Raw genomic sequence first — 26,531 nt, 5'->3', positions numbered from 1 at the left:
TTTGATCAGATAACTGTATTGAAAGTTTGTACCCTACTATTAAGCCTGTAATATATAGGCTGTGAGGCTGTAACGAATAGTTTTAAAACATTAATTAATTCTGAATTGTAGTTTTTACAAGAAACCAATCTTCATTCTGTAGTTTCTTACTTCAATAATACTATTAGAATAAAATTGCAGTCATATATTTACTTATAAATATAAATCACTAGCAGAGTACCCGTCCTTCGTACGGGGTTGGAATATAAGTATAAAATGCTTATTGCAGTTATACTCAAGCTTTGCGATTGCAATGGGTGGAGGACACAGTTTGATAAAATTTGCTTTTTTAAATTTACAGTATTCTACAGTATTACACATCTACCATAGCCATAATGTTCTACCATTTTACCTAAACAATAGAGAAAAATAAATTAACAATTCGCAAAATATCACAAATTATTCATGAAATGAAAAACATATACATAACTGTAAACAATCCTACTTTGACAGTTCTCATTGCGAATCACAGTTTTTTGTTGCTGCTTAGTTCATAATTAGCGGTTTTCATAAATGCAAAAAAATATAGTGCTGCACCCTGTTGGTAAATCTTATAACTTTTTAATGCTTTTCCATATCATAGAACCAACTTTTTTAGTTGAAACAGCTGACTAAATTCTTTTATTCCCTTTAAATATGAATACTCATAAGGTTAACATGGGGAATTACAGAGCCACTGGGGCGGAGCCCGAAAGGATTTTTGAGATAAGAATATGCCTATATGTTAATCGGGAATGTAAGCTATCATCATGCCAAATTTCAGCCCAATCCGTCCAGTGGTTTATGCGTGATTGAACTTCAAACAAACAAACAAACAAACACACAAACTTTCACATTTATAATATTAGTAAGATTAATAGACCATTGGTTACACATTTTTGGAGGTTTTTAAGCAATACTTGATAGCTTAAAACAACTTATACAAATTAAAACGCCATCTTATAAAAAAGATAAAAAAGTTTACTTTTCGGTAGACCGTTAAGTTGGGTATACTGAAATTTAGCCTGGTAAGTATACTTTCATTTAATTAATTGCTATTTTGTAATAATGTTGTAAAAGACTTCTCCCCGATCAATTAAAATTTCTCAGTATCAATTTTGTTTAATTATTCGTTCTGGATCAAATACAATTTCTTGATTGTGTTCCTTGTTTGGGTAAACATTTAAGCATACAACTTAAACTCACTTATTTTATGGATGTGCGTTTAATGGTGGGCTACAAAATTCATAAATTAATGCTTTGTAAACAACAAGTTTCCGTTTTGTTTTTGCCGTATATTTTTTACCCTGCCTACCTGTGACCTGTGGTTAGGCTCCAATCCCGAAACGGCCTCAGGCACCTTTCTTCCAGCCCCCGCTGTCCACCAAAAAGGTCTCAATTAATACATCAAACCCCTCTTTGCGGTGTTTGTGTTCTTTACACACAAAAAATATAAAGATTCTTCCTGTAGTTTTGTCATATAAAGCACTATCGCAATTAGAACTAGATGGGTATTCATATTCTTGTTGAAACATTTGATTTCTTCCTTAATACACAATGTGACTATCATAATAGTCTAGAAGTACAGTGGTAATTTCTATGGTTTCCTGCTAAAAGGGGTCTTTGTTGAAAGACTTTGAACAAAGTATAATTATCTTGTTGAGGAACAAGTGCTGTCATTGACGCTCACACGCAGATGGCAAATACACGCACACATGGAAAATAACACAGCAAACCTGTGAAGCAAAATTCTATTTTATTGAAACATTTTCTTTAAGACCACGCTTAGTATCGATAGTATTCATTTACAGTACTCGAGGTTCGGTGTTACAATGAACATACAATCCCTTTTCAACATTTTAAGGACCTATGAAATATACACGTTAGCCACATAGAAATATATCAATCCACGAGGATATAACAAGCATATCTTACCACTAGATGTTTATTTTGATCCAAATTCAATACAGATTTAACCATTCCCATGAGGATTACATATCCTATGGCCCATGCATATTCAATGATGTTGACATATGGTGTTTTTGACTTCAAAAAGCTAACACAAAAAATGAAGTAGGATTTATTCTTGAGACGGCGGTAATAATTGCTAAGACCCCGTAGGTATATTAGCTTCAGTTAAAAAAGGAGTGAACCTATTAATCTATGCTTAATGTATATGCTTAATGCCTTGTCTACTCCTTTAATCTATGCTTCAACTCACCCGCATACTGACAAACAAACATACGCACGCACTAACACACATACATAAAAATGGTGGAATTGCGAACTGGTTTTGAAGGCTTGGATAATTTACATATCATAAGCCCTATTACATGCAGCTTTATTTCTTGTGTTCGTATAAACTGCATGTCTTTAAGGACATGCGCGGTCCATTGTAATATTCTTCGGTTATACAAATTTGAAATATAGTTGTGAGTTAGTTTAGTTTAGATAAAAAAATGCATTGATGGTGAATTAATAATTAATTATGCAGTACTGTCAATTTATTAACAGTCAATTCATTATTGTATTTTCTTATGTGTTTTCTTTCTGTTACAGGTACGTTTGGTGCTACATAAAATATTGTAATAAGGTAAATATAATATAATCTACAATAATATTACAAATGTAGGGTTTTTACTAATGTTTATTATATTAGACGTTGATGCCTCTTGTAACGAAGTGCTGCGGAAGTTCCACAATTAATAGTAAGCCCACGTGACGTTTCACATTAGATCCACTGTTTTATGCTAATACAAACAAAAATTCCTTTCGGAATGAGAAGTTCGTGTTTAAATATTTTTTGTCGAAGTTTCTGACATCTAGAATCTATTAGACGCAAACCGGTCCTGGCAAACCAAAGGATGGTGTAGGAAAACAGATAAATTAGCTTTGAAATGAAAATAATGATTCTACTCTGTAGGTGGACCTTGAGTAAATTAGGTGTTTAGATCCCGGATAAAAAAAATATCAAATGTAAATAAAAGTACTGAATAATGTTTTGAACTGAGTTCCTCGACCGAAGCGCTACGCCTATGCTACCTAGCGGTGTCAATCGTAACTATGTCGGTAAAGCAGATTGTGTAGCGCCTGAGTTTGAGAGACGGCAACACGACAACACAGCTGTATCATTGTTGCCGTCGTATTATTGCAGGAAACTCGCTCACGATAATTCACAATACATACTAAAGTATTCGTCCTCTCTGTCTCATCTTAACGCTAAAATGTTTTGAGTGAGATTTAATTGGTGAAGTCAAGGTTATAAGAACTTTTGTTCTAATATCCTTGGGAGGTATTATTATTATTATTTATTAGTAGCCTAATTATTATTTCCTTTTGCATTAGTTACCGAGATATTGCAAGTGCTAAAAATATTCAGTTGCAGCCTTCCGTGTAATACCGATGAAAGATTATTTAGCTGCTATTTATTGTTGTGTTATGCCTAACAAATAATACTATAAAAATCAACATGGTTTGTTTTCCGTAGCAGCAATCCGAATTTCTTATCACGTCAATCGTAAACACAATTTATTCTCTGTATACACTAACTTGGCGTCTGGACCCTTGACTACCTGCGACCGGGCCGGGACCGTCCCTTGCTCGCTCACTTCTTGAGCAGCTGTTTCCATAATTAGTCACCAAGTCACACCCCTAATGCACTTATTAACTTTTTTGTGCGGGGCGGAAATTTACATTTTTATCTGTACGAGCAAAAAGTCCATGAATAAATAAGTAAAATGATACCAAACTTGACCATATTCTTATTACGTTTGTAGAACCTACAGGCATAAGTACAGTAGCTACTGAGGAATAGAAACTTTATCAGGGATAGAAATAAAACTGTAATATAGTTATGTATGAATTATTTTTAATTAAATCAGACGTGCACCGCGAATCTGCAAACACAAAAAAGGAATAGTGATTTATATATTTAAATTTCCTAATATTGTTACGGGAATAAAGTTTAAGAAGTAAAAACATGTAAAACGTGTTGAGGCGATGTAGTTTGTCCCAACCTAATTCATATTATGTTTCTTTGAGTAGATCTAACCAATCACATTTAAGTATATTGTAAACGTGAAAAAGATCTAACCAATCACATTTAAGTCTATTGTAAACGTGAAACACTTTTAAACCGTACGTTTCATTAAGTATACGTAATAATTATGTGTTAAAAGGTAAAAAAAAACTAATCGTAAATGCGAGCGAAAGTAGCATTTGGCATGAAAAGTCAAAATTGCGTCATTTTGTACGGGCCAAATGAAACTTAAAATAATCATACAATCATCATGTTTCTAAGGATAGGGCAATTGTCGATAAAAAATTACAGAATTATGTGTATGTGTTGAGTAAATGTTTTTAAGCTAATTAAATTTTTGTATAAAGCGTTGGCCTACGACGGGCCTACCGTAGTTTTTCGGCAGATTATACATATTTCATCAATAGCATTTCAATACGCGATTAATCTAATGACGATACCCCCACGTCAGAATCGTCAGAGGTCTTAGGACGTGAATCACTAATTTCCCGGAAGACATGGGGGTTGGTATGGTCAAGTTTAGTATCATTTTTCTTAAAATTTCACGAACTTTTTGCTTGTGCAGAAAAAAAAATAAAATTCCGTCCCGCACAAAAAAGTTCATAATTGCAGTGGAGGGGCTACTAGGTGACTAATTATGGTAACGGGGGCGAGAAAGGTTTCGGCCCCGGTCCGTCCGCAGGTACATAGACTAGGGTTCAGACGCCAAGTTAGTGTATACAGAGAATAAATATACGCGTTAATTTATTTTTCATTCTAAATCATGTGAATACACTCAAGTTAATCAACTGGAAATTTACTTAGTATGTATTTTTGCTACTACCTACTAGAGATTAAAAACACTAACTATATACACTATTGCAAAATAAGTATGCATTAAGCCATTTTGGAAGTTGGTTTAACACCGCAGTCAGGTTTTTAAGTGCTGTCACATGTATTGTAAACCATTACTGTATACAAATATGATGTCAAAATTTTTATATATGACCACTTAAGAATTACCTAAAATAATACCAAGGTTTTCCTTGGATGTAATCTGTGTCCTATATTTTGTGAGTAACTTATATTAATGTATTTATAAAGCCACTAACAATATATTTTTTGTCCTCACGATTCTAAATTGTTTGATTGAAAGAATTCTTTGAAGTTCATTGTTGGTTGTGGCAAGCTTTTACCATCTAACTAATTTTGAATTAAATATCACCACTGATATGTGACACAAGTTTTAAACTGATTCAGGATCTGGAATCTGACATCGTCTTCGGAGAATGAAACCCGGAAAATGACAAACTGATTCTAGGAAAACTAATCTCCACAAGCCGTACATCTCGGGAAACACACTAATTGAAAACCTCTAATGTTTTTTAAACATTAACAATGGCAAAACCAGTAAATAATCAACAAAAAAGTGAAAAAACATAACATACGGCCAATCAAAAAAGGCAAACTGTGAATAATTTAATCTTTTATACAAATAAAAGTTATCGGACCTATAACTGATCATTGTTGAAATTCATAGATTGATAGCCAGAGGAAAAATGAAAGATTCAGGAAACATTGATCATTTCCTCACTCTGTATAATTGAGTTACATTTTCCTCATCGCCAGCCTGCTTGATACGCAGAATACACTCAACATAAACCAAAGCCTATTGCCAACAATGAATAACTTTAAAGGTCGTCAAAGTATTGAGCACAAGTTAAGTTTACCGTTACTGCTTTCATAAGGACCTATACCTATATCCACGACGCACTAACTATAGTACTCAGGCGCACTAACTACAGTACTCAGTATAGACTGTTTAAGTAAGGACCCATCCCTTTATCCACGACGCACTAACTACAGTACTCAGTATAGACTGTTTAAGTAAGGACCCATCCCTTTATCCACGACGCACTAACTACAGTACTCAGTATAGACTGTTTAAGTAAGGACCCATCCCTTTATCCACGACGCACTAACTACAGTACTCAGTATAGACTGTTTAAGTGAGGACCCATACATATATCCACGACGCACTAACTACTCAGTATTGACTGTATGTTGTGTACCAAATAGGTGGAATTTGAGAAGGATACAGAGCGAATATTTCTCACGGGTTGGCTAGTATTTATCTGCTCGTGTTGATTCCCATTGGATTTTTATGTTTTATGCAATGGAACGTTCCAAACTCTGGTGTTTTTACTAACTGACTTCGAACTTTTATTAGCTAATATCGATGATTGATAGAATTTAGTTAACATCAGATTCTCAAAATTGAAACAAGTAACTCATCAAAACAGGCTTTAGAGTGGAAAGAAAAGTCTACTTTCAGTATCTAAAGTCAATGTTTCTACGAAGCTTAGCATATTAAAGAGTGAATAGCCCTGGGAGAGTTGATTTTTCTTAAGTCTTATATTTAATTGTTGTCGAATTAAAGAATGATAGACGTTCCATCACGTAGCAATCTGTAGATCTGAAGTATTCTTTTCCGTGGAGGTATTCTGGTAATTAGACACATCCAAGTAGATTCTCTGACAATTATTATGTAATAGATAAATCACTATCTTAACATTGGATTGTTGCGAGAGTAAACAGCTTGTAAATGAAGACAGGCGTTACTTTGACGCAGGTTGAGTTGCAAACCAGTTTCCTGAGAAGTTTCCAATCACGCTAAGTCGCTGAGCGTGTGTTTGTGTTCTTCTTGGAGTAAAACAAGCTTTGAGAAGAAATATAAGCACACTTAAGTTTGCGTTAAAAGTAAACAATGATTATATAAATAGTCTAAAGTGGGTTTATCTTAATAGGTATCATAATCAACTAGGAATTTTGAAGGGACAACAAATATCTGCGTTTGTTCAATGTGAATATGTTTGAATGCGCGTCTTATAGAATGTCTTACAATGAAGTTTATTTTAGTTATCCTACTGTAGTTGACTTTAAGAATGATAATGATATTGATGAGTGCAAAATTGACCAATAACTACAAAATTTGCCCAAGAACCTTATATTTTTTTATAAATAGTATTAAATTGATAATTGTAACAACCCAGCTTGTGGGAATGAATACAAAAAATGAATGAAATTAAACAGATTGACCGTAATTACTCTATCTCATTTTGATCAATATTAATATCTTAGCCTAATGTAATTTGTAATTACCCTGTACAAAGACTAATGTTACCAAATAATTACAACATGAAAAATCTGCTAAATAAGAAAGGGATTTCGTAAAACAAGTTATATTTACAACTTTTTTCTCCTGTAAAGTTAATTGAATATTTAAAAACAATGAATCACTCGTTTATCGAATGCTTTCAATTTCGGCTGAAAACTAGCAATTCATATTTTACTGTATTTGTGTCTTTGTGTTGTTTTATTTTTATTTTTATATAAACTGAAACACTATTTGGTAAGCCTAATTTCGTATTATACCAACCACACATAAACCACGCCGAAATAGGTAAAATAAAACCCTTAGGATAGGTTAGGAACATTTTGTTATTTAAACTAATTAAAATCTTATTTGGAAGTTGATTTATCGCTGTGGTTGGTATAATATGAAAGTACCCACTATTCGAGCTAATTACATCAACGTTTTACTTTTTCACAATATGTGAAATTGCAAATTTTAGGCCTGGATCGGAAGAAATATTCTCTACCATTACAAACAACACAACCGAATCGTCGATACATTGTATTACCGACTTCTTCGTCGACCCAGTGTATTCGGTAACTATCGGTAGCAGTCACGTGGCCGGCCGCGAGTTTCTGACCGTCCACTGTTATCAATAATATATGAACTCGCCACCGCACGTCGCAGCGCTAGCGTCGCCCTGACCAGTTCCCAGTACACAGTTTTCTCATGCACATTTCATTCAACTTGGTAAACAAGGGCGAAAACCCAACGAACTCCAACCCGTTACTTGTGACTGTTAGAATGTTCCAATCACTTTTGAGAAATTATGCCATTTAGATTGTCAGTTTGTTTGAAACTGGGCCCCCGTGTCACTGAATGGGGTTTAAAGCAGAACAATGATTTTGGATAGAAACATCGGTCGTGCATTAATTGCGGCAAATAGTTCCTTAGTTGCGCCAAGCCCATGCCAGGTAGGGGTGGGTTGCCGGCAGAAGTAATGCCCTTGTTTATAACCTAACCTATGTCATCCTAACCTAACCTAACCTAACCCAACCTAACCTAACCTACTCGATTATACAGTCAAAGAGGGCCGTCACTTGGTGTAGTTAAAGGAAAGCATCGGGTGGCTCCCTGCAGTAGTTGGCGCAATTCAGGAATACCCGACTACCTGACTCAGGTCAGTTGGCGCAATTAGTCCGCCCGGGAATGTTGAAGCAGAATTGTGATTTTGGTTAAAGAAAAATCTGATCTTAGTCGGAGACTAAAATAGCAAAAGGCGACTTTATTTGCAGAATAATGTTACTTTTCGCAACAATAAAGGTCCCCACTCGGGTTTCAACTCTCTCCAGTACATGTCTTGATAATATTATTACTAATTTCAGCCCTAATATATGTATGCCTTATGTTGTACAAAATGGTTTATCTGACCACCTTACTCAGTATCTTAATGTGAATTGTGAGTCTATCATTAGAAAACATAAGGAACCTGTTATTAACAAAAAACAATATTTGTGAGACATTTTTCTAAGGTAAATATTTCCAACTTCCAATTTACGCGACAATTTTGTCCCTGTTCAACATAATCGTAATTATATAAAAGAAAGCCTTTGAGCGTATAAAATACTTGCACAATTATGTTTTAAATCATAAATCTATCACATAAAAACCATGCACTAAGTATAGGTACTCATTAATAAATTGGATTCGACTGTACAAAGTTCATGAGGAATACTCATAGTGTAACACGAAAGAAAATATCAATTCACATTGAAACAATAAAGAAAGATAATGCTGAAAATTTTTTGAAACTACCATGAGATTATGGAAATGTGTCATCTAAGTAACTATTTGAATTTTGATATACCATTCCTACTTCTTGTGGCTTTCTTTATTTTTATTGTTGTGGGGAATAATCAGTGTTTTGTGACTTATCATATTTGATAGTTTTTTTTGTTTTTTTTATTGTGCATACACGAAATTATGCAAATTTGCAATACAGTGTGGATAGCGATTCAAAAAACAAAATCATTCTTCGGAATTCAGTATGAGATTGTTTACAAACTATTAATTTTGCTACATTTGTAGATATATTTTTACCTACTGAATTATGGTAAGTTAATTAATTTTCATATCGCTTTGCCTTCAGGAGTTTTCCAATACATGTTAATTATTTTTTCCTTCCCAAGAGGTATATGTTTCATAATTTTTTTACATTGCCACATAGGTAAATGTAATTGTTGATCTGAGGGATTTGAACCCAAACCCCTAGTACAGAATTCACTCGCTAGACTTTTTACGCTCCAACAGAAAATATATTGCTTTAGAGTTTTCTAATACATATTTTTATCAAAACGAAGACATATAAGAGTTTTATTAGCTATAAAATGCCGGGATCGACCGGTAAAATTATTTATTATTTGATAACCTCTACACCTACACCTCAAATCTTAAATAATTAATATGATGTGATTGTAATCGAACAGCTTTGGCCATTGCATGATCCTTTAGTTGAATGTTAAAGTACAGTCAAAAGACAAATGCACACAATGCACAAGAGACGAATTAATTTATGAAAATGGATTTTAAATGTGAATTTTTTCCCTCTTCATCTAGTTGCAAAAAAGTGAATTTATTGTAAATTAGTACTTTTACACTTAATAACTGTATCAAACAAATTATAATCTTTGAGAAGTAAAAGTACATTGCCTTGGAATCAAACCCTAAAAAATGCTCAATTTGTTCACTGGTCTCCTTAAACAAACATATTTGTCAACATTTGAAAATACAACGTCAAACAAAACTGAAACAGGTTGAGGGTAGGAAAGTATAAACCAACAATGACTCTTTGAGGTTGAAAGTTGAAGAGTTTCGGAATCACGTGGCCAGGTGATGGAGAGGCCATACCATTCCCCTTGGACGTCAGGATTAGAGGTCCACGACCAAGCAGCTGTAGGACGGTCAACCTGGTGATGGCCACAAACTAAACCAATGCCCTGTACGACCTCCCTAGAGTCACGGGTCAGGCTGCTAGAATGTTCTCAGGAGTGTACAATCTTCAAAATGGGAATATGTGATTTTCTCCTAGATAAGACAACGTATATATAATTTATAATTTAACTTTGGGCCAAGGCCTAATTATTGGATCGATTGGAAGCGCGAGTCACTCTGGTTGAAGCAGAAAACATTATTTAAGATTAAAATGCTCCATAGTTTATTAGTACTGCACTGACTTTGTGAAATTTAATTATTTTTATTATTAAGTGCATCAGAGTCATCCAAATTCTTCCTATCTTGCTTACAGTTGTTATTCCACGGAATTAAATATCTCGGGATCTACGTGTGGCAATGTCTAAACAAAACAACTTATTATATATGGCTAGTATATAAAATCCTTTGAATCAATTCCTTGCCTTTATGGAACAAACAAGTAGGGAGGGCTACAGAATGAGCCCTTTATAATAGGTCCTGGGTAGAAAAAAACTTATTATTTTAGCCATTGCTGAAGTAATCCCATTGCAATTAAGCATATATATTAGGTTATGTGCTTTTAAGGCCGTTTAACATTTTTGTAGGTCGTTTATTTATCCATTCCTGACTATATCCCTAAAATAATCAATGACTAATTATGTAATAGGGAAATTCGCTAAAATTTTACCAACAAACTTCAGACTATTTAGAAAGGTAGCCCTTACATTCCTGATTGCACAATATAACTTTACAATTTATCGATTGAAACCCCTATCAACCGAAAGAGCAAAAACGTAGAAAATTAGTCTACAACCAAACATTTTCGTACAACTTTTATATTTAATTCAAAATCGAGCTTTGTCACAGTGTCAAGTGCCTTAAGCTACTTTATTGTAAATGAAGTGCACAGAAGCTCAGGAAATAAAATTACAATATAAAAACTAAAATTACACCTGTTTCCCTTTTTTAAACCTTTGCGAATAGCCCTATTCTCCTTGGCTTGAAGGGATGCTACAAGGGGTGGGGGGAGGAGGGTCGTGTCAAAGTTAATCTGAAAGTCGCGTCCCAGGTCGTCACGTTGTATGGCAACGTGATCACGTGGCTGGTCGCCTCGTCAGCCAGTGCCGCGCCGCTCGTCATCGTCGCCGCTAGCCGTCAGCCGTCCGCCGCTAGGACCATTCTGCTACTGTTATCGCTTATCAGTGACTACCGACAGCCGCGGACCGCTTACGCGTCCCTCGCATCGCGTCATTTGTAAGTTTGGGTGAATGACTCAATATTTTGGGGAGGGAAATTCGGGTAATTGGAATGATTTTACTAGGTTAAGCTTGTCATTTATTACCTTTTTGGGGATGCTTGTTTGGATAGACGTAGGTTATTTCATAGGAAAGGGTAGAGGGATAAGGATAAAATTGAATGTGTAACTGGTTTAGATTAAGCCTAGGTTATTTTGGAGGGTAATTTGTAAGTGTGCTTCCAAATAATGTGAATCAGGGGAAGGGAATTATTGTTACAGAGCATTCAACTGGTCGTAAATAATTTAAAGGGGGGGGGGGGAGTACAGCCAAAAATATTTTGTAAGGGATCCGTCCAGCGATATGATAGTGTTAACTAATTAATGGGATTTCCATGTGTTATTGGACATTTCGATAGTAACAAAACAGCAAAATAAACACAATTCTAACTGCTAAAATTTATTAAATCGTCCATTTTAATAGCTATGTTTATATGTATACATACTTACGTTCAATAGCTCACGTTGAGATTTGTAGGTAAAATACAATAAACACTCTACAATATATAAAATAAATCAATTACGTAGGCTAAATAATTTATTAACCACAGCCCAACACTTCTACTAATAAAACGTGCTCATATTTTGAAGCAGGTTATCTAAAATAATGCTACATATCAAACTAGGTTATTTGTTATCGATTTTAGTTAGTACAGTATTATGAATAATCCTCTTTCCATCCGGCTAAAAGTATCGTAGTCGTTTTATGAAAACTAAGAATAATTAATCGTTTTCTAATTAATCGTTTTCTTAAGTTCATAAAGATAGCTTGGAAAGAAAATGTTATTGGTTTTAACTTTCTATAGTGCAATAATTAATAGAATGAAGAAGAAGATGAAATTGTCATAGACTAACCTGCATAATCACTTCAGTCCAATCAATCAATCAACCTATGACAAATCGAATAAATATCATAATTAGTTAGGACTAATTAATTGCTAGACGATCTGAATAATGATCAGCCAGTGAGCCAGTAGACTGGTATTTTCCCAAGAAATAAAAACGAGAATAGTTTTTCTCGCGTAATCAGCTGACCAAGACACGTGTTGTCAAACGTGAATCGTGCTGCCAACCTTGAAAACTGAAAATAACATGAATCACCGACGCTCACATATCATTGTTGCAGTTTAAACTCAAACAATAAAAACACGTGTATATATCCATATCAATGAGCTGTTGAAACAATATTTTAATCTACTTCCTCTTGACACACATTTTAAATTTTTGTTTGTAACTAATATGACAAGCGCACAATTTCAACTTAGCCCTATACATTACCTGTCATTATAGCTAATGAATAATATCAATTATTCACATTTATCAAATAAAAAATAAGATATAGAGTGATAATTAATTTGTTTTATTAATTGATCGTGTTGTGTAATACCCTTAAGTTTAAAATAAACAACAAACTTAAATATTTACCTTATTTAAATAGCTCTTAAATAAGTATTTTGAGCTTCAGAGAAATTCTTTATTTTACTGTTTAGCTACGATTGAATGGGGTCACGTTTGAGGCCATGTGCCTTTAGGTTTAAGAAGCTACTTTGGGTGGTGGGGTCATGTCGGGGGGGGGGGGGTAAAAATAAGGGGCTCAAATCCCAGTGGGGATTTTCATTGTGATAGTTGTTTTCATCATCACTGTTTTTAAACAGTGTTTACACTTTTTGGGTTGAAGTCTGTTTAAACTCAAGCTAAATCAACGTTTAAGGGCAACTCGTATTTTTCTGATTGTCTCTAAAAGAAAGGTTTATCACACTAGCGATTTATATTGTTTGGATAATTTTAACCTCCGTGGCAGAATGGTCTCTAGATGTTCGTTTTTTTTAGGAAGTGTTGTGAATTGTTGATACGCAATTTATATAGCCTGTCTAAATTGGTTCTCCTCAAAGACTTTCCTCCATAATAGTCATTCTTGCAGTGGTATTAGTATTAGTAGTAGTACTAGATTAGTACTAGAGATTTAAGAAACTGTTTCTTGGATCGAAAATATATATATCATCATATTGTAGTTCAATGTGTTAGTCAAAAACATTATTATTATAAAAATAAAAATTGCAATCATTTTGAAAAGTAATTATTTACAATGTTTCATTGCGAAATGAACTTCATAAAATACACACGTTTGGCGAATTTAATACATGTATTTGTAGACAACTTTAATTAGTTATTATTGCAATCGTTTACAAACAAATACATCCAAGAAACAATTTCTTAAAAGTTTAACTGGAGTTTGGAAAGACAATGCAGAAAAATAATAGTGCATGAATTTTTGTGATTTGATAATTTAGAGTGGCATGATTTGTTTGATCATTCATCTACGTTCACTCATCCAACTTATAATAATTATAAAAATACAAATTAACTAAAGATAAAAAAGCTTCTCTGAATTTGAGTAAAGTTTCCAGGATTAACACTAAACATTTTCGTATTCTCGATGGAACTAATTCGATATAATTAATCAGATAATCTTACATAAGGTAATTTCTTATAATATTAGTACATAAAAAAAACTAAACCAATTCAAAAATACATTTTCTGATCAATAGATCTAACTTATCGGATATTTTAATCCCTATGATAATATTTAATACCCTAATACAGTAAAAATCTAATATTTATTTTGCATAGGCTTATTTAATTTGCAATTCTACTACAGCACAATTACCCATAATTAATTTTATGTGTTGTAATTTTGGTGAAATTTAAATGAAAAATAAACTAAAATTAGTTTTTTTATAATGGAGGAATTCATTTGAATTCTCTCAAAACTTATTACATTCTGCATTAGTCACGATTAGTTATATCTTTTCATAAAATCTTTATAAAAAATATTTAATTAATTAGATTTCTAATTAATCATCTACACAGCATATTTGACCAACATGATGCAACTGTTGGTTGGGAAAGTTCACATATTGGTTTAGTTAAAACAGTTGCTTTAGAAATTAGCATACACCTATACTCTGATTCGATGATAGGTTTAGTTTTGTGTACATTTGGACGCAATATAGACAATTTCCCCTTGAAATTCATCCGAACTACCTAATGGTATGCATTATGTTTGCATGTAATTCACATTTTTTACAAGTGGTGGTAGGAATTGTTATCAACTTTATTCTAAACCTAATTGTATCAAGGAGAGTTTAAATAGTTTGACAGTATAAGGGAGTATATACAACACATAGAACATACTTACATACTTACATACTTACTACTTATACACTTATATACTTACTTACTTTGGGTTACATACTTTTTGTCGTTAATATTAATCAACTATGTATGTATTACTATTCTTGGAGCATCATTGTATTCTAACTCAGGTTTCTTGCATTTCTTGCATTCGTAAAGTGTCCAGATCTTTTCGTTACATTAAATTTGACTAGCTAAGCCAAAAGTGTCAATCTTGTTGTATTTAATCTTCATCTTTTTCTGTTTCTATCAATGTTTATATTGTGTCAAATGTTTCTTTTGATAACATTGTTGACACTGAAGAGGACATGGTCCTAGAACAGCCTCAGTCCGTTGGAGTTTCGTCTCCCTGGACTGAAATATCACGAAACTAACTAACTATATAACATGTATTTGGAAGACCTTATTTTATTTGAAAGTAGAGCAATTATTCTGCGGAAAAAGTCACATGACAGTGTATTTTACACTGTAGATTGACGAAAAAGCCAAAAAGTATATAACCTATATAGTAAAATAATTATTGTACAAGTTTTACTTGTCTCCAGGAATGACCCTTAGTACAAGTATCATTTCTGGAGACAACAATATTAAGGAGGATGTTTGTTTCGTACATTGAGTAGAGTAGTTGTATGCTGTGAGAATAGTGTAATAATCTCCACCCTTTCCACACAAAATCGCGATTAATTTTCAGATCATCTTACCAAAAAAACCCCGAGGACCTTTTTTTAGAGGTAGGCATTTTATGGTGTAATAGAGATAGATTTCACTTTGTTCTTTATTCTTTACATTTCATTAGTATACCCTTTTGGCCTCCCATTTTTTTTAAGGTAGGATATTGATGAGTACAATGTCATAAAACAAGGAATAACTTTAGAGTGTAGATAAATTCAGTGTGATGGGAAAAAATCTATTAGACAAAGTGGGTTCTTAAAATAACACGTGATAACTAAAATTTCCCTATCAACTAATGATCTTCAGGTATTAGTACAATATGGGGATGTGAGATCAATGAATGGATACAGTAGTCTTACGTAATATCTACTACGTCATATCATTGCATGTTTGCTGCATATTGATGTAGTTTGTACAATATTAATGTAAATAATATTATTTTACAGTAAGCATTAGCTTCATTAACCCCATAGTCAATCATGCCATAACATAAAACGAAAACGTTCTTCTCTGCAAAACTCTTAATATGGACACTCCATTGTTGTGTGAATGTATCCTAACATATCAGCTGTTACCTTAATTTATATGGTGTACCTTAGGCTTTTTCACCCGAAAGTGTTAGGGATTTCGGTTTATGGGAAATAATTGTTTTAGATGGGGTGCCTCTTGGAATGTGTTATCCAGGAAGTAGTAGTGATCTTGAGTTGTAGGGTGTAATGGTTAATGTTGGTGTACCCCTGGGTTAGGTGCATGTTTATTCAAGTTAGATTACTTGATTCCCTTATTTAAGGGATTTGAGGATTTTTTCCTCATGGGATGTAAAAGATAAGGTTGGTGTAGCCTAGTGTCAGTGCATGGGTTGAACTCCCCACATCAGTCCTTACCCATGAAATACCCCAGCTAGTAGACACCCCATGTTGTAGGATATCTTACATCCCCTGTCTATCTGTTGAGGTCCGAACAGCCCGGCGCGATCACGACAACCCACGGATATGATCCGAGTGCTGTATCCTCTCAATATCGTCATCATCTGTGACTTCCACAAGCCAACACAAACATTTCGCGAGCAAGACTGTGTGCGGTTCTATCGTTAAGTTCAAAAACTCCGCAGCTTCAACCGTCAGAATTTCGGGTCTTGTGTGGCCTCGGTACGGGGCGGCTATGGGCACGGACAATTGTCAGTTCCGGTTCGGCATGGGACACAACCAGCACCAGCATCAGCAACAGGTCGCCTACCAGTGGCACCAGCATCAGGGCTGGACCCAGCATAAGATGTATGAAGCGCCGAGCCAAACGCCGCAGCCGCCGCCGCCGCCGCCCAAACGATACCTCATCGCAGGTCAGTCTTGTGATATTGGTAATGTTAGAAAATGTCTATTTATTTGACGGAAAAACAAACCTCTAAAGCAATAAAATAAAGTTTGCTAACATTATTCAATCTCAAACAAATCCAATTGCCCGTTACCATAGACCTACTACTAGTCAATGCGGTAAAATAGTTTTTTTAGTGCTTGTGATGCATAAACATCCTTTATGATGTAAAGTATCCAGGGAAATCCATCATTTTAATATTTTAAGGACAAGAAATCTCATGGTTCAAAAATCTCTTGAAGACTGATGGTTGAAATAGTTTTTGGTTGAAATCTCTGTCGATTCTACACGGTTATAGTTATCATCCTGAAGATTGTATTAAAGCTCATGAAGCTATCAATAAATCAATCACGTTTCTTTAGACACGTCTGTTCTAAAATATTGTAAGGAAGCTGGTTAATACATATTTTGTAGTTATGTAGTAGTAATCCTTTATTACGTCGATATGCAAGCTGTGTTATAAGCAACTCTATGAAAACCAAATACTGTACAAAACACCTATGATATGTAACTCATCTAGCTTAATCATTGATCCAAAGAAAATGTGAGTTATGAAAGCTTGTAACATACAATTGATATTTTATACAATCCCGTAACCTAGACTTACACAACCGTTTGATGCCGTGACGTAGGTCCTATGTTATATAAAAATATTCTATTCTGCGTTATATTCCTAAGCTAACTGAACTTCCGAATTATACGTAATATGGTTTGGATTTGGCTAATAATTAGTTTATCTAATTCAGCACTTTACTTATTATACTACACTAATCAATTTATGTAAAACTATTTGTTTTAGCAACGCTCATTAGGATATAAATTATAAACGGGAGCTCTAAGGAGATGTTAAAAATCTGTGATTTATTGTTTTTAAATAGTTTTTGTAAACAATAGTATTTACTTAAATGTTTGGTTGAACTGTACGCAATAATATGAATAAACCATTCTATACCCCCCAATATTACCACTTTAATGGTTGCCTTAGAGAACTAGTCTTAGCAATTTAAGTCTAAGTACCGCCCGAAACTCGAACTCGAAAATGTTGACAAATTTCTCCATTTAAAAAGGGAGGGATTTAAAATTACAGATTCCTATACACCAGGTAAAAACTATTATGCAACTTATAAAAAGCTAATTGTGCCCAAAACTCCGAAAGTAACTCCATCCACCTACGATAACAATTAGATCACCTTGAAATATTACAGATAAACATTGCAGTTAAATTATACAACTGAGGCTACTATACACCAGGTAAAAATAATTAAACTGTAATAAACAGCTAATTGTATGCAAGTGAAGTCCCACGCATTGTTATGGTCTGGAGAAGTGTCAAAAACACAGACGGGAAACTGAAATGTTGTTGTCAACAGAAATACGCATACGCACGCAAACATGTCTGCTATTTATTAGCAGTTTAAATAACAGTTTAACTTTTGTGAATTTTTGTGCGGTTAATTGAATGGCAGCTTTGACTACAAATCAATTTAGGCCTATGTATCATTAATTCTATTGTTATATCATTAGCTTTAGTCCCATGAATCATCGTAGTAAGTTTTGGAATTTGGAATTACAAAAACTTCAATTGTGCCACCAATAAGGCGTTGTATAGTAATATAACGTTTTATCTGCTATATTGACTTTTTAGTAACACAATTTTGTTTTTGAATAGTCCAAGTAGACTTGTCGTACTATTATGAAATCTAATACCTCGCTGCTTCATGTGTTTCATGATGGTGAATTTTGAGTAGACATCGACTAAACATTTTTCTCTTATTTTAAGGTAAGTTTTATGATGTGTCCATCATACTACGGGACACGCAATGGTTCGTAAATTTTGTTGGGTTTAAACGGTTTTTAAATGCGGTAAATGACAAGAAATAAATAGAAGAACATGAGAACTGAATTAAGTGATAAATTTCCAAAAAGTATGTTTAATCTATGATAAAACGAAGCGGTACATTTAAGCTTATATCATCAATGAAAGGGTGTGTATTGTTTTCTTTACCCTAAAAATCATATTATTATTCTCTTCTCAGCACCGTAAAACCACACGTAGTAAAATACGTTACCCAACTATAATTTATCTCAAAACGTATTTACTCTGAAAATAATGTTCAATAACCTTTGTTTAACATCATGTGTAATTATACTCAACAAAGTATCTTGTTTTGTTTAACTAAACAATAGGCATACACTATAATAAATGACGCTACGGTCCAAAACCATGTCCGAGAATACCACGAGTTACACGTTGAACGGTCACATGTTAAGCTGTGTGGTATTGTGGCTACCGCACTGAACATGTGATACAGAGTTACAATAGGGAATGAACATCATTGCATACCTCACTGCTGTCTTCAATTAGTTTTAATCAGGACTAAAAAGATAATATTTCTGCGATTTGTGTCAAGTAACTATTTGGCTTCTATTCCCCTTGGGTTTAGTCTTATTTGTTACAATTGTTAGATTTGATACCCTGAATGTTTCAAGTAGACTATCTATCCTTATTTATATTATTAGGTTTATTTTAATGCGTTTATTTCATACACTGTAGAAAGATCTTTAATCATATTTTTTAAGGGTAGGTTTAAAGTGTGTCCTATTTTTCTTCGGAAAGAATTGCATTTTGACTACAATATTTATATTGGATGTAAAATTTTACCCTCTTCGTTAAAATAATATATAGGGCAACACCCGTTTTTAAAGGCACCGTTTTATTTGATCGACATTGCTGCAAATGTAGAAAAAAATGGTTAATAAACGTTTAATCAACCGTTTAATTCACTCTATATGTAACTGGCAGACGTGCAGAAGTAAGTGCGTTTTAAAATTTATTTTCTTCATGAAGCCATGAAGATGAATCAATAAGGGATTGTTTTTTGTTTTATAGACCACCATCACAGAAAACGTACTACTAGCCACTACAGACTAGTACTTCCTTATATATTTACAATCCTTATTAACACTATTCGTGCTGTCGACATGTTTGAACATAAAAGTTGCATTTATTTCAATGTTAAGCAATTGCGGGAATTCCCGTCATCAGCACCCAACGTGTTAATATGACTAAAGACAATATGTTTATGAACAGTTTAAAAAGAGGTTTGTAATTTATTATTTTATGACGTATAATTAATTCGGGATCTGTTTTAATAAAATAAAACAATCCATTCGTAAACAATGGACTGTCCTCTGGTTTCATAGTTAGAGGGTAAACCACAACTGTAAAATCTACTCTAATACAAGAGAGAAATATAAGTCAAAATCAGCACACTCAAGCGTCCTTAACAAGAAGCACCCATCAGAACAGGCTCTAGATTTCGCAATAGGATGAAAAGTCTATTTCCTATTCAAAGTCAATAACAATACATAATTTTTTACCTCACTCTCATCAAGAGTGTTATTATTCATTACAAAGATACATCGCACATATTTTTGCTCAACAGTAAAGTACTTATGATTCACTGCACCTAATTGCATATTCAGAGTGAGTTTTATTAGGTGCGACCTTGTTTTATAAGCTTATTACTTCCGATGACTCCGTATTAGATAACAGCGTTCACAACAATGTGCACACTGACGTGTAGGGGTGGGTGCCGAGGGGAGGTTAGTGGGGGAGGGGGGCACGTTGAGGACCACGTGATTAGGAGGATTCCGCGGCACGCTCCGTCCTTGTGACGTCACTGCATAGAGCAATCAGCCGCTGCCGTCATAGAGTAATCCTCGCGGCGAGTTCAGCTTATACTATATATTATGCAACGGTGACCTACATTGGGGGATTGTATCATTATTGGGGCTGGTGTAGAATATGTTGATTTGTGAGGTTTAGTTGAGTTCCAACGTTAGTTTCGTGGAAGTAAATTATTTGTACGATTTGAATTGAACGGAAAAAATAATTGTTTTTGTCCTATGTAGGTTGTTAGAGGTTTACTGGAAGAAAATGTGGTCCCAATTTTTGTCTCAAGAATAAGTATAATTCCTTCGATCTGCGTTCAGGAGTGTAGAGGAGTTCAGGAGGTACGAGTGCCATTTGCCTAAAAACTTTGACGAGGGTAATTTTGTATCAGAATGGTATCAGTGACCGGTTCCACAATGCGGCGGGTTTGGGGATGTAAAAATCGACCAGTGGAGAGGGGTCAGGATGAGCAAAATATGTTTAAGGGATGAAATGAAATTATTATAACCTAACCTAACTTTCTGATAATGAAAAAATTGAATGAATGCTTACCAATCGAATCGACATTTTCAATCGACGAAACTGTACCCGGTATCCATTAAATCCTGTCCAATACACCCCCTTCCAATAATACCCCTCCCCTGAATCACGCTCTGGAGAGAAAAACGGCACTCGGTCCTACCTGTTCTGATGCGACGGTTTTGACAGTTTATGACCCCCACCACAGAAAACATACTAGTATGTTTTCTGTGCCCCCACGGCAAAGAATAGAACGGCACTCGCTCCGTTTCCCCTGCGTTTAGGGATGGTCCAGAATAAGTAGTTGACACATAAACACTTTTTGATGCAATACATAAGGCATTCATTGAAAATCTTTTAGCCTTTGGGAATCCTACGCAATAGCGTAAATTCGTCATTAAATACTATAGATTATAGACAATCAGAATAATACATGCTGCTCTATTAAACTATCGTTTTATTTTGAGCTGATGACCTATACTAATACCAAATACTAACTTTTAGTATTTGCTTGACACTTATTGCTTTTTTATAAATTACACATAACAACTTATAATTTGATACAGGTTGATTTTTAGTAATATTATAATGCACTTTAAACTAGAAAAGCTGAACACGTCATTTTCAACGGGGCGAAGACGTAGAACAGAATATTGTGTTCTCTAAAACAAAAAATATTTGTAGTATTCATAACTGAAACGAAATTGAAACGTACCACTTGGTTTTTTATACTCCTTTCTGTATATTTTTATAAGCTATGTGACAATCGAATTTATAGCTCTATTGAAACGTAAACAAAACAAAATATAAGTACTGAAATTAAAATTTGTAGCATTTTATTTTATTGCCACTCCATCCATCAATCTTCATTTTAAAAAGGAACTCAATTTTTTGATCGGTCAAATCATAAACCGCTATGTAACAGAATAGAAAATAAATTTACAGAATTATGAAATACAAAGGCAGATAAATGTATATTTTCTAATGGTCAACCAACATTTCAACAAGCTTTCAACAAACAACTCCCTGAAACTTTCTTCAACCCCGCTTAAACATTTAAGAACACCAAATTATTCACAAAACCTTTTCGCATAGAAAATAGTTTGTAAGTGGATTGGACAATGTTTACCACTTCTGTATTTGTGAGTCTAAACATAAGTGTTATGGTTATGATACAGCTGAAGGGGTGGGGGAGAGGGGGGGGGGTTGGACCCCACGGGATATTGTTATGACTCGTAAACAACGGTTCAATCTCTTACAGATCACGATAAGCCCGGGCGAGTTATAGACCAGGTACTTCAGTAGCTTCAGCAATAAGAATAATGTGGGCGTCATGCCAGTTTTTGGTAAAATTCACTTTTGTTTTGAAATTATTTATTAAAAGTTCAACGCAATTATAATTAAGTAACAGTTTTTGTTAAGACAAATTTTATCATAATAATTATTCATGTTACGGTACCATCCTTTTTTAACCGATTGCAGTCACCCTGTATTTTTGGTTCTCTTTTATAACTTGATATTTAACATTTTATTGTTTTTACTACAGCTTATTTATCTGTGTACATACGTATGCATATGCTGATGTGTCTGTGTGTGAGAACGCCTTACAGAGAAGGTATGCAATATGGTTGCAGTAGCAGTTTTGCCTACCCTACCCCTTGAGTTAAATAATTCAGTTCAGTATCTACTTCAACACTGATATTACTTTAATTTCAACTGTTATTGTAATGTTTTGTTTTAAGTGAATAACACAAGGGCACGATTGGTCTATTGCCTAAAGCGCGTGAGCTCTGTTCAGGTGTTTCGGGTTCAAATCCGCTCAGTCTTTAATTGAGAGATAAGAAGGTCAAAACTCAATTGTACATACAGTATAACTTAAAACTAATTTTACTGTTACTATAAACTATATTACATGATTAGTTTTGTAAACTTAAATTAATTGAAATATAAATTACAATTATATTTACAAAAGGTGAAAATGTTTTGGAAGTGATAAAAGTTCTTAAACAGTTATTTCAAATAAAAATATGTTAATGGTAGTGTATGTATACTCAATGGTAAAACTAAATTGGAACATATCAGTTTGATTTTTAAAACGTATGCTGTGTGTGGAAACAGTGGTGTGCCTGGAAACCCAAGCATAGGCAACGTACACACAGTTGAGTATAACGCGTAGTATTGTTGAAGGCGTGCTATTTATCTCGCTTGTTCGAATTTTATAAAGCCTTTTAAAAAAAATTGTTTTGTTTTGTATTTTTAGCCTGTATTGTAAAAACTACGGTACACTTGATTAATAGTATAAACAAAATAGTATTTCGTGTTATTAATTTTTTTACTAAACAGCATTCCAATCCTTTGGCATGTTCCGATAAACGAAGTATAAATTCGACATCAGGGTTGATTGAATTAATTGGAAGTTAAAAATAATTATTTTCCAAGATAATTAGTGTGACTGACATCAGAATTGAAGACGACTAAACGTTGTTTTTTGATCCAATTGTAAATTAGTACGTTTTAACGTTGATTATGTTTTACTAAAACGAACTTTTTGTTTTTAACATCATATTGAAGAGATTTAGAACTAGTATACATAATATGTGTATTAGTTGTATGTTTTAATGATCAATACTATCTTATTTTTTACAGAATCAAATTACTTAAACGAATATTACTGTGATGCCGTTTAATATGAATGATTTCCATGTATTATTATTCTAAAATGTTTTTTCCTATTGTGGTTTTGTAGAAACATTCATTTTATAATGTATTTACATCAAAATAAAAATAATATTTGTTATGTGTAGTGGGTTCTAGGTACTGTATTTCGTTCAGTATGATTTTTATCATGTTTTTTTATAACTATGACTTTAACCACTACGACTATCTCTCTCGTCGTGCAAAACTGGAAAGGATCTGTTCAGACAGTAGCGTCTTACTTCCAAAAACTTGAAACAAGTAGCCTAGGACTGTTTGTAGCATAACATTTAGTAAAACATGTTACTACACTCTTACTAAATATTAAACGAGATAAATATTTTTTACTAAGTAAGTGGCCCCAAAGATTATTGGGGTCACAACTACTTGACCCAAAAATTAACTTTTTTTATGATGTTAAGATGTTTTATGATGTTTTTTTTATGAAAATAACGTGGTCGACGCCTCAAAAAATCGTTGAATTCTGACACCCACTGCAAAAAACTACCAGCGAAGAAAACTATGTAGTGTTTATATTTATTCTACGGTGTTGCCATTGATTATACAACCTACGGTACTTGAAATTTTACAATCGCCGGTAATGTCATCAACTTAGCAGTGACTTTAGAGGTTGACCCCCTTACTATTTCTAATGTTATGGTGTGTTATGGTTTACACTATAATTCGAACCAGGTAAAGCTTCAAGTTTCCTTTTAATGATAACACAAGTTACTACTTCTACAATTCCATCGACCCACTTTACTGTAGGCGTATTAAAACAACCAGCCAAGGCACATAGAAGTTTGTGATTTAGTCTACCCCCGCTGAACCCTGTGGTGGGTGGGACTTCGGTCACGAAGTCCAGGGTTCAAGTCCCGCCAATCACCAATGTATGTTGTCAAAGTGAAAATACCGGAACCCTTTGGGCCTAGCCAGTATTTCAGTATTTGTAAAAAGGTTCCGGGCTAGAGTATATATTTTAGGATATGAAGGTGGGACTTAAAAACCGCTAATCCCACTACTGCCGCCCCCAACATTTCTACCCCCCCCCCCCCCCAACCATCCACTACTATCTTCGTTGCGCAACAATTGCGGAGGCGGAACTGATGCTAAATGTTGCGGAAGTAGACTACCGTCCGCGAATAATGGTTCCTTCGCACACATTCCTCCTCACAAAAAATATCAGCTGATTGTCGCGTTTAGCTATTGTAGCGAATTACATCAAACCGCTATATGTTTTTATACAGGACGTTAAATTCACTACGATTTATTTCGCTTTCGTCGATTAAGATTAGGGTTGTCTACTTGATCTGTGTAACCTATCGTGGTTGCGTAATTGGTGGTGTTGAAGGATATTACCATTGACTTTATCTAAAGTCAATGATATTACTATGGTTGTAGTCAAAAATATTTCTAGCGAGCTACTTAAGTTACCGACTGGACTCTTATGAGGAGACAAAAACTATTAAGATTCTATATTTTAACTGTCAACGTTGCGTAATTTTTTGTAAGGAAAAAAGGAGTGGTTGTAGCGAAAATGATTTTGGGGGTTCATAATTGTAATTGTGGCATTTTAAGATGAGGATCGCTGGCCAATGATAAAGCAGAAACAGATTTAGGAATCGAAACTTCTTTCGAAAGTCCATTTGTAGGGTATACAGTATGACCTAACCTAACTTAACTGGGAAGGGAAGCTCCATCCATCCCCATGACTCCATATAAATCAACTAGAACAGACAAGATTAGTACAAATCAGGCTTGTAATTTATTATTTAAGTCCCTTTTCATACGTCACCTGACCAAAACGTTCAAATCCTAAAATTTGTAATTTTTATTTTGAAATGTCCGGTAATTGTCCAAACAACACAATTATGCCATCGATTTGTAGCGTACGACATAATGTTGTAGCTTTTGAACGTTAAATTTTTTTTCATATGTAAGCATTTTACGAAGTGTCAAAAGCAGGTAAAGATAGAAATGTATTGAAAAGACTAATATTTTCTTTAAAATGAAACAAAAAAAATTTAACATCTTTCTTTTTTAACAAAATTTACTGAAATATGGAATAATTCCAACTCTGGTCGATAAAAATATTGTCTCATTTCCTTACAGGATCTTGCAAACTGTCTGAACTTCTGGTTCTGACAAAATTAGATGTGAGATTTTAAAAACATCAACTGAAAAAGCAGATAAAAAAGGTATTTGTTCATAAACTTTTGACAAAAAATACAAAATATAAAATGCTACAGATTCAACAATGAAACTTGGACAAAGAAATTTTAGGTTTACACGGATAAGATAATTATTTCCACAATACCTTTGTTATGCCACTCCGGATAGTTTTATCAATCTGGAAACATAGTATGACACATTGCTACGTTGTTACAACGTCACTGTATACATTATCAGCTGCAAGTTTCAAATGTTTAGGCGTATCACTGCACTTTGACGGTTGAAGGACACTTATTGGAGGTTAAGAATAATCTAACGGGACTTAAAATCCAAGTAAATACGCATTCTGATCGGAAATAATTCACAAACAATGGAATGTTAACGTGGAAACAATGTAATGTGTTAATGTGAAAACCACATGCGCGTGAACACTGCTAAGTTATTTGCGTTGGATAGTGAAGCATATATTATTGCACTCCTTATTATACAGTTGTACTTCTTATACCATCTATGTAGATTAGATATAACAATGTTTTTCTTAAATTTATGATAGCTTAAATCACAACAATATGGAACGATGTAGAACGATATGAACATGAAGTATTCTACAGTTTAACCCCAAATTCTTCGACGTTGTAATACAAAAATAGTTCAGTTTTTTTTTTCAAAGGAAGAAAAGCCAAAAGATTCCAAAAATATGCTTAATCCATATTTAGATTAATTTACAGTCAGCGTTCCTATTTTAATCTATAACATTCTACATTATCTGTTTCTACAGTCGAGATATTATTATTGT

General features: G+C 33.9%; 1 protein-coding gene across 5 annotated transcripts in view; it reads left to right on the top strand.

Annotated features, from left to right (window-relative positions):
- The window catches only part of LOC128994167 (hepatic leukemia factor-like), a 184,586-nt gene that overhangs the window by 86,418 nt on the left and 71,637 nt on the right, over positions 1-26,531 (top strand). The window contains exons 1-2 of one of the 5 annotated variants that reach the window (XM_054418515.1): positions 11,277-11,396; positions 16,258-16,642. The exons of 1 other annotated variant lie outside the window; for it this stretch is intronic. In XM_054418515.1, coding sequence (XP_054274490.1) covers positions 16,465-16,642 — 178 coding nt within the window. In that variant the 5' untranslated portion in view covers positions 11,277-11,396; positions 16,258-16,464. Of the gene's footprint in view, positions 1-11,276; positions 11,397-11,425; positions 11,442-13,266; positions 13,360-16,226; positions 16,643-26,531 lie in introns of those variants that run through there. 3 more of the 5 variants (XM_054418518.1, XM_054418519.1, XM_054418517.1) reach the window with 3 other exon arrangements.

The sequence above is a fragment of the Macrosteles quadrilineatus genome, unplaced genomic scaffold (assembly GCF_028750875.1).
Source record: "Macrosteles quadrilineatus isolate MER2022 unplaced genomic scaffold, UCM_ALF_1.0 Scaffold_5__1_contigs__length_97177068, whole genome shotgun sequence".
Lineage (NCBI taxonomy): Eukaryota > Metazoa > Arthropoda > Insecta > Hemiptera > Cicadellidae > Macrosteles > Macrosteles quadrilineatus.
This window is presented reverse-complemented; position numbering and strand designations above follow the sequence as displayed.